Below are 12,635 nucleotides of genomic sequence, written 5' to 3'. Positions count from 1 at the left end.
TCAGCCGGGTGTGAATTCACATTTTCTCCAGTGAATTTTGGACCCGTCTGAAAGTTTTGTTGTTGTTTTGTTTCCTTCCTCCAGCGATACCATGTGTCCTGTGTCGAGGAAAACCGATTTGCAAAAATAATGAGACAATATTTTGGAAACAAAAATGACAAATATGACTCAATGAGCAAATAAAAGCTTCAGGTTCACAGCCAGCTGTCAAAACACCAGAGGAAAGTGGGTTTCAGTTTCATATCATTATTTTTGAGAAAGAAAAATATTGCTTACTGTAATTGTGGAAATGTAACTAAAGACTGTTTACAGATCGACGTGAAGTGCCTTTTTCTGGTGAGATGAAATGAGATAAGCAGCTTAAATGTTCTACAGCTGCAAACCTGGAACAATTTAATCTGAAAATACAATAGTAGTAGATTTTAAGTCAGGAGTAACAACTGGCTGTTGGAAAGGAAAAGAGAAACGAATTGAACTGTGATTATTTTTAAATGATGAGTATGTTATGGATTATGTTCACATAAAGAAGGCACAGAGGACTCTGTAAGTGTTGTTGATGTAAAAGTTTCTAACAGAAGGATCTGAGAGCAACTTGAGGTGGGACACCTTGGCTACCCGATCTAGCCCATTGTACTGTAGTACTTACACAGCATTGTTCAGTACTGTGTGGGGGATGAGCTGTTTTATAGCCTGGGCCATAGTGCAGTACCTCTATCAGAAGGGTTTTTTTTGTTTTTTGTTCTTAACTATGAAATCTGTCTCTGTAGGTGAGCATGAAACATCTTGACAAATTTGTAATTAATTATACAATAAATGCAATTTTGAAGCAGAAAAACAACCCCTCAAAAAACATCAATGAAAAATAGTACAATGTACCATTTTACAATAAATTATTTTTCCGTATTCATTTTTATGGATGGTTTTTTCCATATTTTTTAACCAGTCATTGAATTTTACCAATTACAGTTTAGCAATATGTCCATAAACTTCCATTTAAAAAAAGAACATATACAAAAAACATATATAATATCACTATAATTTCTCCACAGCACTTTATACTTTCAATCAAATATCTGCAAAATTGATGCCCATCACACTCAGCTGCAGTTTTCTGCCTCATATACTTACACAATACTTTTAAAAGAAACACTGTTGGCATTTCCGTCAAAGCACAGCTGTGCACTCAAATCTGCTTTCAACTCTATAATTTGAATACTTCTTTTTGGTTTATATTTTTACACAGTTGATATTTTTTTTTGTCTTTGTCGATGGAGCTGCGTCGTGGAAATGTGGCTTTATCATCTCACTGTTTTTTTTAATCTCCTGGCAGCCGTGCATCGAGCCTTTCTCCCTGAGAGCTCTCGCTGAGCAGAGAATGTGGAATAACCGAAATAAATAAATAAATATTTCTGCAAACCAAGCTCAAAACTACGGGCTCACTATACGCACACAGCGGCTAGGAGTCGGAAATGAATAATTGATGAGGCAGGTTAGGCAGTGTGTTGTAATGATAAAGAGTTAAAGATGTAGGTGGAAATTCAATCAGGATCTCAGAGCTGAGCAGAGGTGCTACCCGAGGGAGAAAAGAGGTTGCAGGAGGAGAAGATTGCTCAGATAATTTTAGAAGGTTAGGCTGTCCGGATGGGGCTTCATGAACATCTGAGCATAGCTACAGAATAATTAACCTGCACTCACAAACATGAGCACATGATTCTGACTTAATGATGACAAACATGAAAGCAGATGAGGCTGATTTTGCTCAGCAGCCTGAGCTCCTTCACCCTTTTCAGTGAGTTTGTTCAGTGTCTTTTCTTTAATTCTTATCTCTGCACAACCTTACATACATTTACTGTTTAAACATTAACTGGCTAAATTCTTGGGGCATTTAATATATATTTGATTTTTCTCTCCTTTGAACTAAATTTAATTTAAATTTATTAGCATTTCTTCCACTGCCATCATATTCTTTGCATTGCAGCAGCTCTGAGGACGGCATTTAGAGCGTGAATTCAAATCATCTTCTCCACCAAAGAATGACATTGACGAAACGCCCTCGATCAGGCCAAGAATTTGTATTTGAATAACTGCATGTATTACTAAAGAAGAGCTCATTTTTATAACCGTGTCTGGGCACAAATTTACATTGTAACACAGTCAGTGTAAAGTATTTTCACCTTCATCAGACAGAAATATTCACCCTTACACATTATCCCTACCAGTGTTGGTCAAGTTACTTGAAAAAGTAATCAGTAACTAAAGTAATCCCATTACTTTACTGATTACTTATTTTCAAAAGTAATTAATTACTTAGTTACTTTTAAAAAACACGATTTACAACCTGAATAGGTGATAAAGCGATAGATCTTTCAGCTCAATTCTACTTTTTCTGCATAATCCATCATACAAAATGTAATCAAATGGAAAAGTTCTTTTTTTTTAACTTGTTTTATTAGTTTTAATCTTTTAACTTTATGCATCAAGCAAAAATTAAATTATATGCAACATTCTCTGACTGGAAGAAATTTGTTTAATATTTAAACCTATTTTCTGCACATTCCAGCACATAATTATTTTTTTTGTGTGTTTACACTCAGTCTTTCAAATAGATGCAAGTAAAACACAGCAGAAAATAAATAACATCAAAGACTCAGCGGTCCTTTTGCTCTATTTTCACCTGTAAAGCAGGAGTAGGGTAGACGGAGGTGTGCTCTGGCGCAGCGGTCAGTGGAAGGATACGGCAGCTTCTCTGTGAATTTCACATTACGTCGTTGGGCACTCGGTGCTTGTTTAGGGTTTTTTTTTCGCTGTAATAAGAAGTTTTCTTCCCACGCACAACGGATGCTAATGTTTTTGTCACTTTTTATGGAATCAAACTCAAAATAAGGTCAGTACTTCCACGCTTTAACACTGCACGCTCAGACTCTCTCCGCACTGGATATATGATCCATTGTTGATCTGCACACAGCTGTTGTCAGGAACATCGCACTCACCTACGTCACTGTCATGAGACATTCTTGCAAAAAAAATCACGGTTTTAGTAACGCAGTAATGCAGCGTTCCTACAGGAAAATAACGGTAATCTAATTACCGTTTTTGCAATAGTAATCCCTTACTTTACTCGTTACTTGAAAAAAGTAATCAGATTACAGTCTGCCCATCTCTGATCCCTACACACAGAAACCAAAGTTTGCCTCAGCTTTACTTGCACATTTGGACTATGGTCGAAAACACGTCAGAAAAGCCCAACAGAGTCAGAATCTCCCCATCCATTTATTTTTAAATGAAAGCTGAATTTTTAAGCATCTTCGAAAGCCTCAGCAGAATGACAACAAGCGGCTTCACAAGGGAGATTTGGTGGGTCAGACTTCAACCACATCTGTATTTCTTTCCATGTCAGCACTGTGTACAAAATATGATTTATTAACATCTGAATTTGTGATTAACTGCTTGTGAAAACAGGAAAAGAAACCAAAAGGAAAGGATACACTTTCTTCCAAATGTCCCAGCTGCTCTTATATTTGCCCCCTTTTACTAAGTTTTAGGAACAAGGATCAATTATTTAATACCACTTGGAGCAAACTGGTTGAGGTTAAGATGTTGAGATCTCTTCTTTTTAAAGTTACAGACTGTTTTAATATGAAGGTGCTGGAGAAAATGTTTGCTGCACTATGTCTTTTCTCTCAAACGCACTCAGTTTAGATCCCAGCGACACACTGTGCGAATACCAACAGTGACCTATAAGACATGCAAATCGCAAGTGCACACACACACATGCACGCACACAGCTCTTCCACTAACAGCATCAAAAAGACTGAAAGCTTTCTGATTTTCTAATGTTGAAATGAACACTGAAAAACCCTTGAAGGCAAGAAAATCTATAAAAATATGATCAATTTATCTTTAAAAATTAAAGTTAAATCTGGATTACATCAAAAAAGGGTGGGTGCGGGGGTATATGAATGAAGCTCAGCCAAGAGTACTGACATCTGAAACTTGGTTAGTGGGGCATCTGCTTTAATAACGACAATAATATATCAACACTGGGGAGTCCGTGTGTGCACCGACAGAGCGCCATCATGCGGTGAAACGAGAAGCTGGGCGAGTATAAAAGCCTCCAGTGCGAGGATGCTGACAGAAGCGGCAACTGCATCATGTCAGACTTCGGCCTGAACGCGCCAAAGTAGGTGGATGCGGATTAATCAGCTCTTTCTTTTGTTTTTTCAATATCTCAGACATTTCCGACTGGAAACCACAAACAAACAAAAGATTCAAGCAAAAGAAGAAGAAGAAGAAACGCGCATTTTGGAGCTCTGATCTCTTTTAATACTGAATGCATGAGGAGAAAGAGATGGGGATTTTTGAAGCCGCACCTGCGCACCTGCGATCTCGAAGTTATCCCGGTGGAAGAAGTGGATAGTTTTGCGAAGTAGCTCGCCCTCTTTTCCCTTCCCCGCCTGCAGCCGAGTCATGCAGGTCGACAACAGCAGCTCCTCTGGAGCTCTGACAGGGCTGTGCGGAGGGGAAGAGGATGAGCGCAAAATCTCCGAACTGGTCAGCCCTACGGGTGCAGCCTCCTCTTTTAACCTCTCATTAAACTGCTGGCTTCACATACTCTCTCAGGAGTCCTCGTTGGATCTGCACGGAGACAGCGCCAATCTGGCAGTAGGTTTGCTTACCTTCTTGTTGTTGTTTTTTGTTTTTTTTCTACAAGTCCAGTTGGATCAGATTAATAAAAAATGAAACGGTAATTGTGCATGAATCTTGGAGATAATGTTGTTTCTTTATTCTGACATTAAAGGTTATACCATTTTTTTAAAACAAGTCCCACATCTTCAGAATATGTTTCAGCTTAAAATATCTTACCATTTATTATTGCAGCACTCTGTAGCATAAACTGTATATAAAAGATGACACTGCCACCATGCCACTATTGGTTTGGTAAGTCTGGAGCCCAATGTTTTCACAAAGTGTCATCTGAGCTTTTTGAAAGGACACCCACCCTAAAGAATAATCTGCTTTGTCATCTTTTTGGACTTGAAATAATTATAAAATAAATATTATTTGCATATAGTGATCTTAAAACTAGCATTTGAGACAAAAAATAGACTCAATAGAAAAGCTTTGCCGAGGGTGTGACTTTCCCCCATAGACCAGGCATTAGAACATTAGAAAGATTGCAGGTTGAATACACTTCCACGTTTTTTACTCCCAGAAGCTTTAAATTATCAGGTTGGAAAAGTCTCAGATTTTTGTTTTCAGTTATGTTTACTGAAAACACCCTTCAAGCACAAAACATGTATGTGTGTGTGTGTGTGACAGGTACGAGTTGTCATTGCCCTGGTTTATCTGGTTGTATGTGTTCTGGGGCTCGTGGGTAACCTCCTGGCACTCTTCTTGCTTCACTCCCGTCGCCGTGGATACCACCACTCCTCCATTGACTGCTTTGTGATGAGCTTGGCTCTCACAGACCTCCAGTTCGTCCTCACCTTGCCCTTCTGGGCCGTGGACACGCTGCTGGACTTCCGCTGGCCCTTTGGGCAGGTCATGTGCAAGATCGTGAGCTCGGTCACCACCATGAACATGTACGCCAGTGTCTTCTTTCTCACCGCCATGAGCGTGACACGCTACCGCTCCCTGGTTACAGCTCTGAAGATGGAGAGCCCAAGGAGTGCCACCGCTCGGGCCAAGTGGGCCAGCTCAGCCATTTGGGTGGTGTCTCTGGTGGCCACACTGCCTCATGCTTTCTACTCCACCACTGTCCAGGTTTGTTGAATCAGTACTCAACAACTAGTCTGCCTACAGTGCATGCTCTGTGTTTTGGATAAGGATCCTCTGATCTCCCTATTTATGTTTCCAGGTTTCTGCAGATGACGAGCTCTGCTTGGTTCGCTTCTCTGACTCCGACTCCGCTCACTGGGACCCCCAAGTTCTGCTGGGACTCTATCAAACACAGAAGGTCCTTCTGGGTTTTGTGGTTCCCCTTATTATCATCTCTGTGTGCTACCTCCTCCTGCTGAGGTTTATCCTGAGCCGGCGCATTGTGTGCAGCATGGTAACCGGGAGTGCCACCGAGAAATCTGAGTGTGAGAGAGGCCGCCACCGCCGCCGATCCAAAGTGACCCGCTCCGTCACTATCGTAGTTCTCTCCTTTTTCATCTGCTGGCTGCCCAACCAGGCCCTCACCTTGTGGGGGGTGCTGATCAAATTTGACTTGGTGCCCTTCAGCAAAGCCTTCTACAACACCCAGGCCTATGCGTTCCCCCTGACTGTGTGCCTGGCTCATGCTAACAGCTGTCTGAACCCAGTGCTTTACTGCCTGATCAGAAAAGAGTACAGAACTGGCCTAAAGGAGCTTCTCCTGAGAATTTCTCATGCAGTGCAGCATGTTTTCTCTCTGTCCCTGAGGGGAAGGAGAGTGGAGGAAGCACCGCCCAGCATGGTTATGATACATAAAGACATTAATATGTGATTTATTCAGAGCAAGAGAATAGCCTGACATTTTTGCAAACACAGTTAAATGTATTTTGATTGTGTGTGCTTCAGGGGTGCTGGAAGGTGAATTTGGTCACTTTCTGTGCTAAACCAGTCTAGCTGTTTCCATCTCTCCCCAGTCTTTGTGCTAAGCTAGGCTAAACGGCCGCTGATTGTAGCCTCATAAATAGAACGCACATCATCTAAATGTTAGCAAGAAAGCCACTACGAATATTCTGCCAAATGTTGAATGTTTGCTTTGTAATTCAACTCTGTATGCCATATTTCTTTGGTGTCATGCGTGACATATTAAAAGAAGAAATAAAGTGTTTAAGTAAGGCATAAGGCCACTCTGTTCAAGCAGGAGCTTTGTCATTGATTCTCAAAGTCTCTGGAACATAATCATGAGTACCAACTAATAAATCAGTCTAAAATCTGACTCAAACAGAGACTTGTTAAGCAAATCTTGCAGCAAATTCTGCAACAGCAAAGATTGTAGAAGTATCATTTTTACGGGAAAAAAGGTCTTTAAAACTTTTATGAGCCAAAGTTAGTAAGCCTTTTAACCATTTTAAATAGGTTTCATACTGGTAATTCTATATATGTAGTTCCTGTGCACTGGTAACCATTCAAATTTGAGTTAATTAACTTAGGCTTTAAAAATTATTTCATAATCTTTCTTTGGAGTTGTCTGCTTGAGTCCTTGAACCTGACCATTTTCAGAGGAGTGGTTTTTTGTTTTCTTTAAGCCACTTAACACTGACCTGTGAATCACTCGAGTTTAAAACACATCTAACTCAACGAATAAATCAATGTTGTGTCTACACCTAACAGACAATTAGCAAAGAACTAGTTTAAATTGTATCTTTAGCACTTTGTTACTAGCATCCTGTTGCAAAAACACATCATGTGTTCCCATTTCTTCAGCTGAAGCAAATAAGATATTCTTAAGAAAGGAAAGCAGCGAGGGAAGGCTGAGGTATGCCAAATTACACAACAAGTGCAACAGGTCTTATGGGGTGATGAATTAATTAATTTAGCCTGTGCTTTCTAATAACTCCCCCCGAAGTGTGTCCAGAGGTGCTTCAAGGTTACAGAGTAGTTAGGCTTGCTTCTCTGAGAGCTTTGGTTGAAATCTAGTGACTGGAAAATTCACAGTGCATGACTCACATCATTTTCATATTCATCTGCAATTTTGGTGGGGCCTTGTCAACCTTGAAGATAGCATAACCTTGTTTAACAAAAGAATAAAGGTGTATAATCCTTACTGGCTGCAAGTGGGAGCAGTGGGCCAAATTGCCCCCCATAGCATCACAGAGCCAACCAGTTCCTTTTACTGCAGGAGTGAAGGGCTCATGTCTTTCCTCTAATGCAGCACCCGTGTGTATGTTTTATTTTTGTTATGCACTTCTGTGAAAAAAACTATTTGCAAAAATACTACAAGAGACTTTGGGCGTTATGTCCATTGTTAAACTGTTCAATCAGCCTGTGGCCTGTTTCTTTTTCACTGCTGTTTGATGTTTGAATAGATGATCTGCAAAATGATTTGTTTGTAATTTGCATCTTAATTCCCCACAGAGACCATTATGAGGACTTGTTACAGTTTCATCAGGATTAACATGTGAAATATTTTCTTGTGTTATTGCTGCTAATTAATCCACCGCGCAGGAATCTGCTGGAGAAACTCGTCTCCGGGACATTTTGGCATTCACATTCAATGTTTGATGCTCGCCTCTGTGTCTGATTTCCTGTCCTGCTGTGAATTGTTTTGTGAATACACGTGTGTGCTGTGACATTAAATAAAACAGGAGAACAAGAGTTTGGTGACATCTCGGGAAAGTTAATCTCTCCTGCGGCATCACCAAGACAAGGTAAACGAGTCAGCCACACAAAGGCTCTTGCACGTTTTTGCCCTTTAGCAACCTTTAAATTTTGAACGGAAAACTATCTTCAGCCACTCGCAGACAGTTCCTGACATACAAATACCACACACACACACACATACACATGAGCTCCACCACACCGTTTTCATTGTGCGCCACTGTGGTTGTAATTATTTCCCAGCCCTGCTTCTTACATCAATAATTACTTGCCTGATTCATTCAGCAGGCTCTCTGTGAGCTATGATGTTGCTGTCGGGTCACCAAGGGAGCCTGCATCTTCCAGCTGAGAACAGCAACAATCACAAGTGCTATCTACTCGAGATCCTTACTCAGACTATGCACTGTTATTAAGCACAAAAAAGTCTTCTGTTATTTGAAAGGCTCCTTTAGAAGAACTCACTTCACGACTCATCGAGAGCAAAACAACAGCCACAGCAGCTACAGTTCATACACTCAGACCCTGGTGGGACTTTCTATTTCAGAGCCAGTTCACAGAAAAACATCTAAAACAACAGGGTACAAAGCACGCGTGCTCGGCTATTCATCTTCAAGTGCTGTACGGAGAGGAATTTCACAGTCCTGCTGATGAAAACCACTCGAGGAAGTGTCATCCGTAAGTGTCCACATATGGCCTTCTTGGATTACTGATTTATAACAAGTGACAAGTTTATTTCCCAGGTGGACACAAACATTAACACAGCTTGCGTGCTGCAGAAGAAAGCTACAAGGATCGTAACACCATCAGATATGAAGCGAGCAGCATGCTTAAAAAAAAAAGAGGATTTAGATAATGTCAAAAGAATAATGTGCAAAGTAGAAAATAATGGACTCCCTAGCTGGATTCAGTGGTTGTTTGAAATCACAGAGACACAGTTTGAGCTCAGAGGAACCATAATGCTTAAAAATGCAAACGTAAGGACAAATATTAATCATAGATTTATATGTGTTGCATGGGAAACAGATTTCACCATCAATTTTTCAGAAAACTAAAGCTGATGTTAACTTAACCTGAAAATGTGTTCATCAACTTTTTATCATCATCATGATGAAGAATCTGATCCTGCTGAACGCTCCAGTTTCAAGGTCAAGTGCAGTACAGTGTAAAAGTCTTGAGCCACCTGATTTCTTTGTACTTCCAGACTTACTTAATTCTTTAAAGTGGTCTCTTGAGTAATAATTCTCCAAACTTTCCGAAGAGCTTTCAAAGCTGTTCCCATTTCTTTTCTCTGACGGGCATAAAATAATATTTTTGCGCCAACAAGGTGACTCCCAAAGACCATGGCACCATGGTGTGCACCGTATCCATAAAACATTGGAGGAAATTGGACAAGACGAGGACAAAAGAAGAACTTGCAGATAGACTTCATCTACAGCAGATGATCAGTATCTGAAAGTCACCTCCTTAACAAATAGGGGGGGAAATCCAGCAAAGACCTGACACAGCACTGGAGAGACTCATCTGATGGAGATCTTGTCAAAATTAATGTAATTATGAATGCAGAAAAGCCTCATCAGATTTTCATCAATCTTGTAATACCATCTGGAAAGCTATGACTGGCAACAGCTTCAAAACACACACACAAAAGTGCAACATCAGTAATGGATTGGCTTCCCCCAGATCCCGGAACATTAGAACTGTGCAAACTCTGTTTTTGCTTTATAAACTGTATTTCCAGGCATGTTTGCGTATATTCAAATAAATTGCTGCACATACTTCTCATGGGTGGCCCAAGACTTTTGCACAGTACCGTATATCTCACACAGTCAACCTCAGGGGACACGCAGTGGCCTTCTAGAGCTTTCAACCTCATGTCACAGGTATCACCATGTTTGAAAGTCCAGCTTCTAATCATGGTCCTCATCATGGAGAGATTTCATCACTGAAAGCTTTTGAAACACCATTAAGTGGAAACATTTCTTAAGTATCAGTTGTGGAGCTTGTTTACCTGTAAAAATTCTTAATTAATAACGTTATCTGATACATTATATCTACATGACCTTCAAAATCCTTCAACTAGAACATTTTATTCGTATCCAGGAATGATTCTCAAAAGAAATGGTGACTAACTGCCCAACAGAAGGCCACAAACATGGTTGGTTTACATGTTTTTCTCTTTTTCATGTCAATTCACCATCTGTTTATTTAACTCGTGCAGATTTTTGTGAAACTGATTTCACTAAATTCTGATCAGCCTCACTGTAAAAAAAAAAAAAAAGTTTGCTGGACAAAGACACATCTGTACATCACCACAATCACCTGATTTTAAATCCGACAAATGAATATATAACCTTTCAACTTTAACTCAAGGAGTTTTACAAAGAAAATTGCGTTAACATTTTAGAAATTACTGTTATTTTTATACAGAGCTCTCCATTTTCAGAGGCTTAAAAACAGTTGGAGAATTGGCTGATGAGCAGTTTCATGACCCGGTGAAGCCATGACAAAGAATTTGTATAGTTTTTCACTGTAATTCTAAATGTGAGGACCAAAGAGATGACAGTGCAAGTGAAGTTCATCATTAGGTTGAAAAACCCCAATAACATTTTCAGACAAACAGCAGAAACTTTTTGAGTGACCAAATCAACAGTGTGGTTCATCCTGAAAAAGGAGAAATGCACTGGTCAGCTGATCAGACAGAGCTTCACCGTGCAAAAGGATAATGACCAAAAACAAACTGCAAAAGCAATCAAAGAGTTTCTCAAAGCAATGGGATATTTCTCAATGGCCAAGCCGAGATCTCAGTCCAACAGAGTGACGTTTTCAGTTCCTGAAGAGGCAGAGAGAGACTCACAAACAAGCAAACTGAAAGTCTGGCAGGCAGAGAATCTCAAGGGAGGAAACAGAGCATTTGGTGACTTCCATGGATTTAAAATTTCAGAAAGTCATTGACTGCAAATTATTTTTCATCTAAGTATTAAAAACAATCCTTACGTTTAAAATTATCTTAGTTTATCTAGTTAATGCTCAGCCTCTGAAAATGGAGAACTGCAAATAAAAATGTCTGTAATTCCTGAACATTCAATTCCAAATTTGTGTTAAGCTCCTTGAATTAAAGTTGAAAGTCTGCACTTCAATCACATCTTGATTGTTTGATGTAAACCCCACTGCAGTGGTGCACACAGGCAAAACTTCACAAACAGCTCGGGATTATGTTTGCACTGATTATTTAGCAATCTAATCTTCAGTGTTATTCTTTTAAGACCATAGTTATCTCCACCAATGTGCGGCTTTATGGGCCATGACGGTAAATTAAATTTGCAGTTATCTTTGATATTATGCGAGGAACACTGTGTTCCAGCGTAAGCAGGAAAAAACAAGAACAGCCCTCTCAGGGGAGTGATCCTCCAGGAGCCGTAATAATGAATCCGGATGCAGCAGTGAGAGACGTGACTCAATTATTTTATAATTAAAAGGCGACTTCCTAAAATGGTTTTCAACAAAGTCCTTTTCCTCTGTCTCCCACACAAGTGTCTGAAATTGTTTATGAAATAATGACATCAAATAAATCCAATGTGAGGATAAAAGGGTCATCAAGCCTTTAATTGGTGCCAACTCAATCAGGACACAGAATAAAACAAAAAAAAAACCTCCACTGATGGACTGAAACATCAATTTAGTGCCTTATAAAATTCCCCATCCTTTTTCAGTTTGGCATAAGATAAATGTTTTTGTGAATTCATGGATAAATGCCTCCAACTGAGAAAAAGTTGATTAATTTCTTCATCGGAGAGGATGCCATGATGCAGAAAGAGGGAAGCTGGGCCTGAAAATGGATAAAAGGAAGCTTTATGACGCATGACGGTACGTTATCAGGCTTTGTCAACAGATAAAGCTTCTGATAAACTCGTGACTGTTGAGGCTCTGATGAAATAACATATTTGCAGTAGTGAAACCTGTCTAAGCACATCCTGCTCAAAGTCAGCGGGACTTCAGGCTTTAAAGAATTTCCAGTGTCTCAATCACATTTAGTTTCTGTCTTTCTTGATGTCATTCTCAGTAACAATGGTTACAGCTTCTCCGTTCTTCCTCTGAGACTCACCTGAGCTCGGTTATACTGAACGTGGAGCTTCTCTAAAGCAGCTGCAGACTCTGGTTCCACGATTTGCTCGCCTGCTTTTGTGTGACAAGCACAAGAGAGCATGAACTCCCTGACTGTATATATATTTTTGAAAGTCTGTAGCACGTTTTTCTGACTTTTGCTGCCATTATTGGTTGCTCTCACTTTCCTTAAAAGCACTTTCCCAGTAACTACCAGTGAAATGCTTCCTCACAGCATGAAG

The 12,635-nt window shown here is 39.9% G+C and overlaps 1 protein-coding gene across 1 annotated transcript; it reads left to right on the top strand.

The window, feature by feature from the left end:
- The first annotated feature begins 4,149 nt into the window (after window positions 1–4,149).
- Window positions 4,150–6,809, top strand: LOC102215677 (relaxin-3 receptor 1-like). The gene is made up of 3 exons (XM_005721154.1): window positions 4,150–4,662; window positions 5,320–5,763; window positions 5,858–6,809. Exons 1-3 carry the CDS (start codon window positions 4,468–4,470, stop codon window positions 6,467–6,469), a joined length of 1,251 nt encoding a protein of 416 aa, XP_005721211.1. The 5' UTR covers window positions 4,150–4,467; the 3' UTR covers window positions 6,470–6,809.
- The last annotated feature ends 5,826 nt before the right edge of the window (window positions 6,810–12,635 follow it).

This window comes from Pundamilia nyererei, unplaced genomic scaffold, assembly GCF_000239375.1.
Source record: "Pundamilia nyererei isolate P.nyererei 1_Seehausen unplaced genomic scaffold, PunNye1.0 scaffold00004, whole genome shotgun sequence".
Lineage (NCBI taxonomy): Eukaryota > Metazoa > Chordata > Actinopteri > Cichliformes > Cichlidae > Pundamilia > Pundamilia nyererei.
This window is presented reverse-complemented; position numbering and strand designations above follow the sequence as displayed.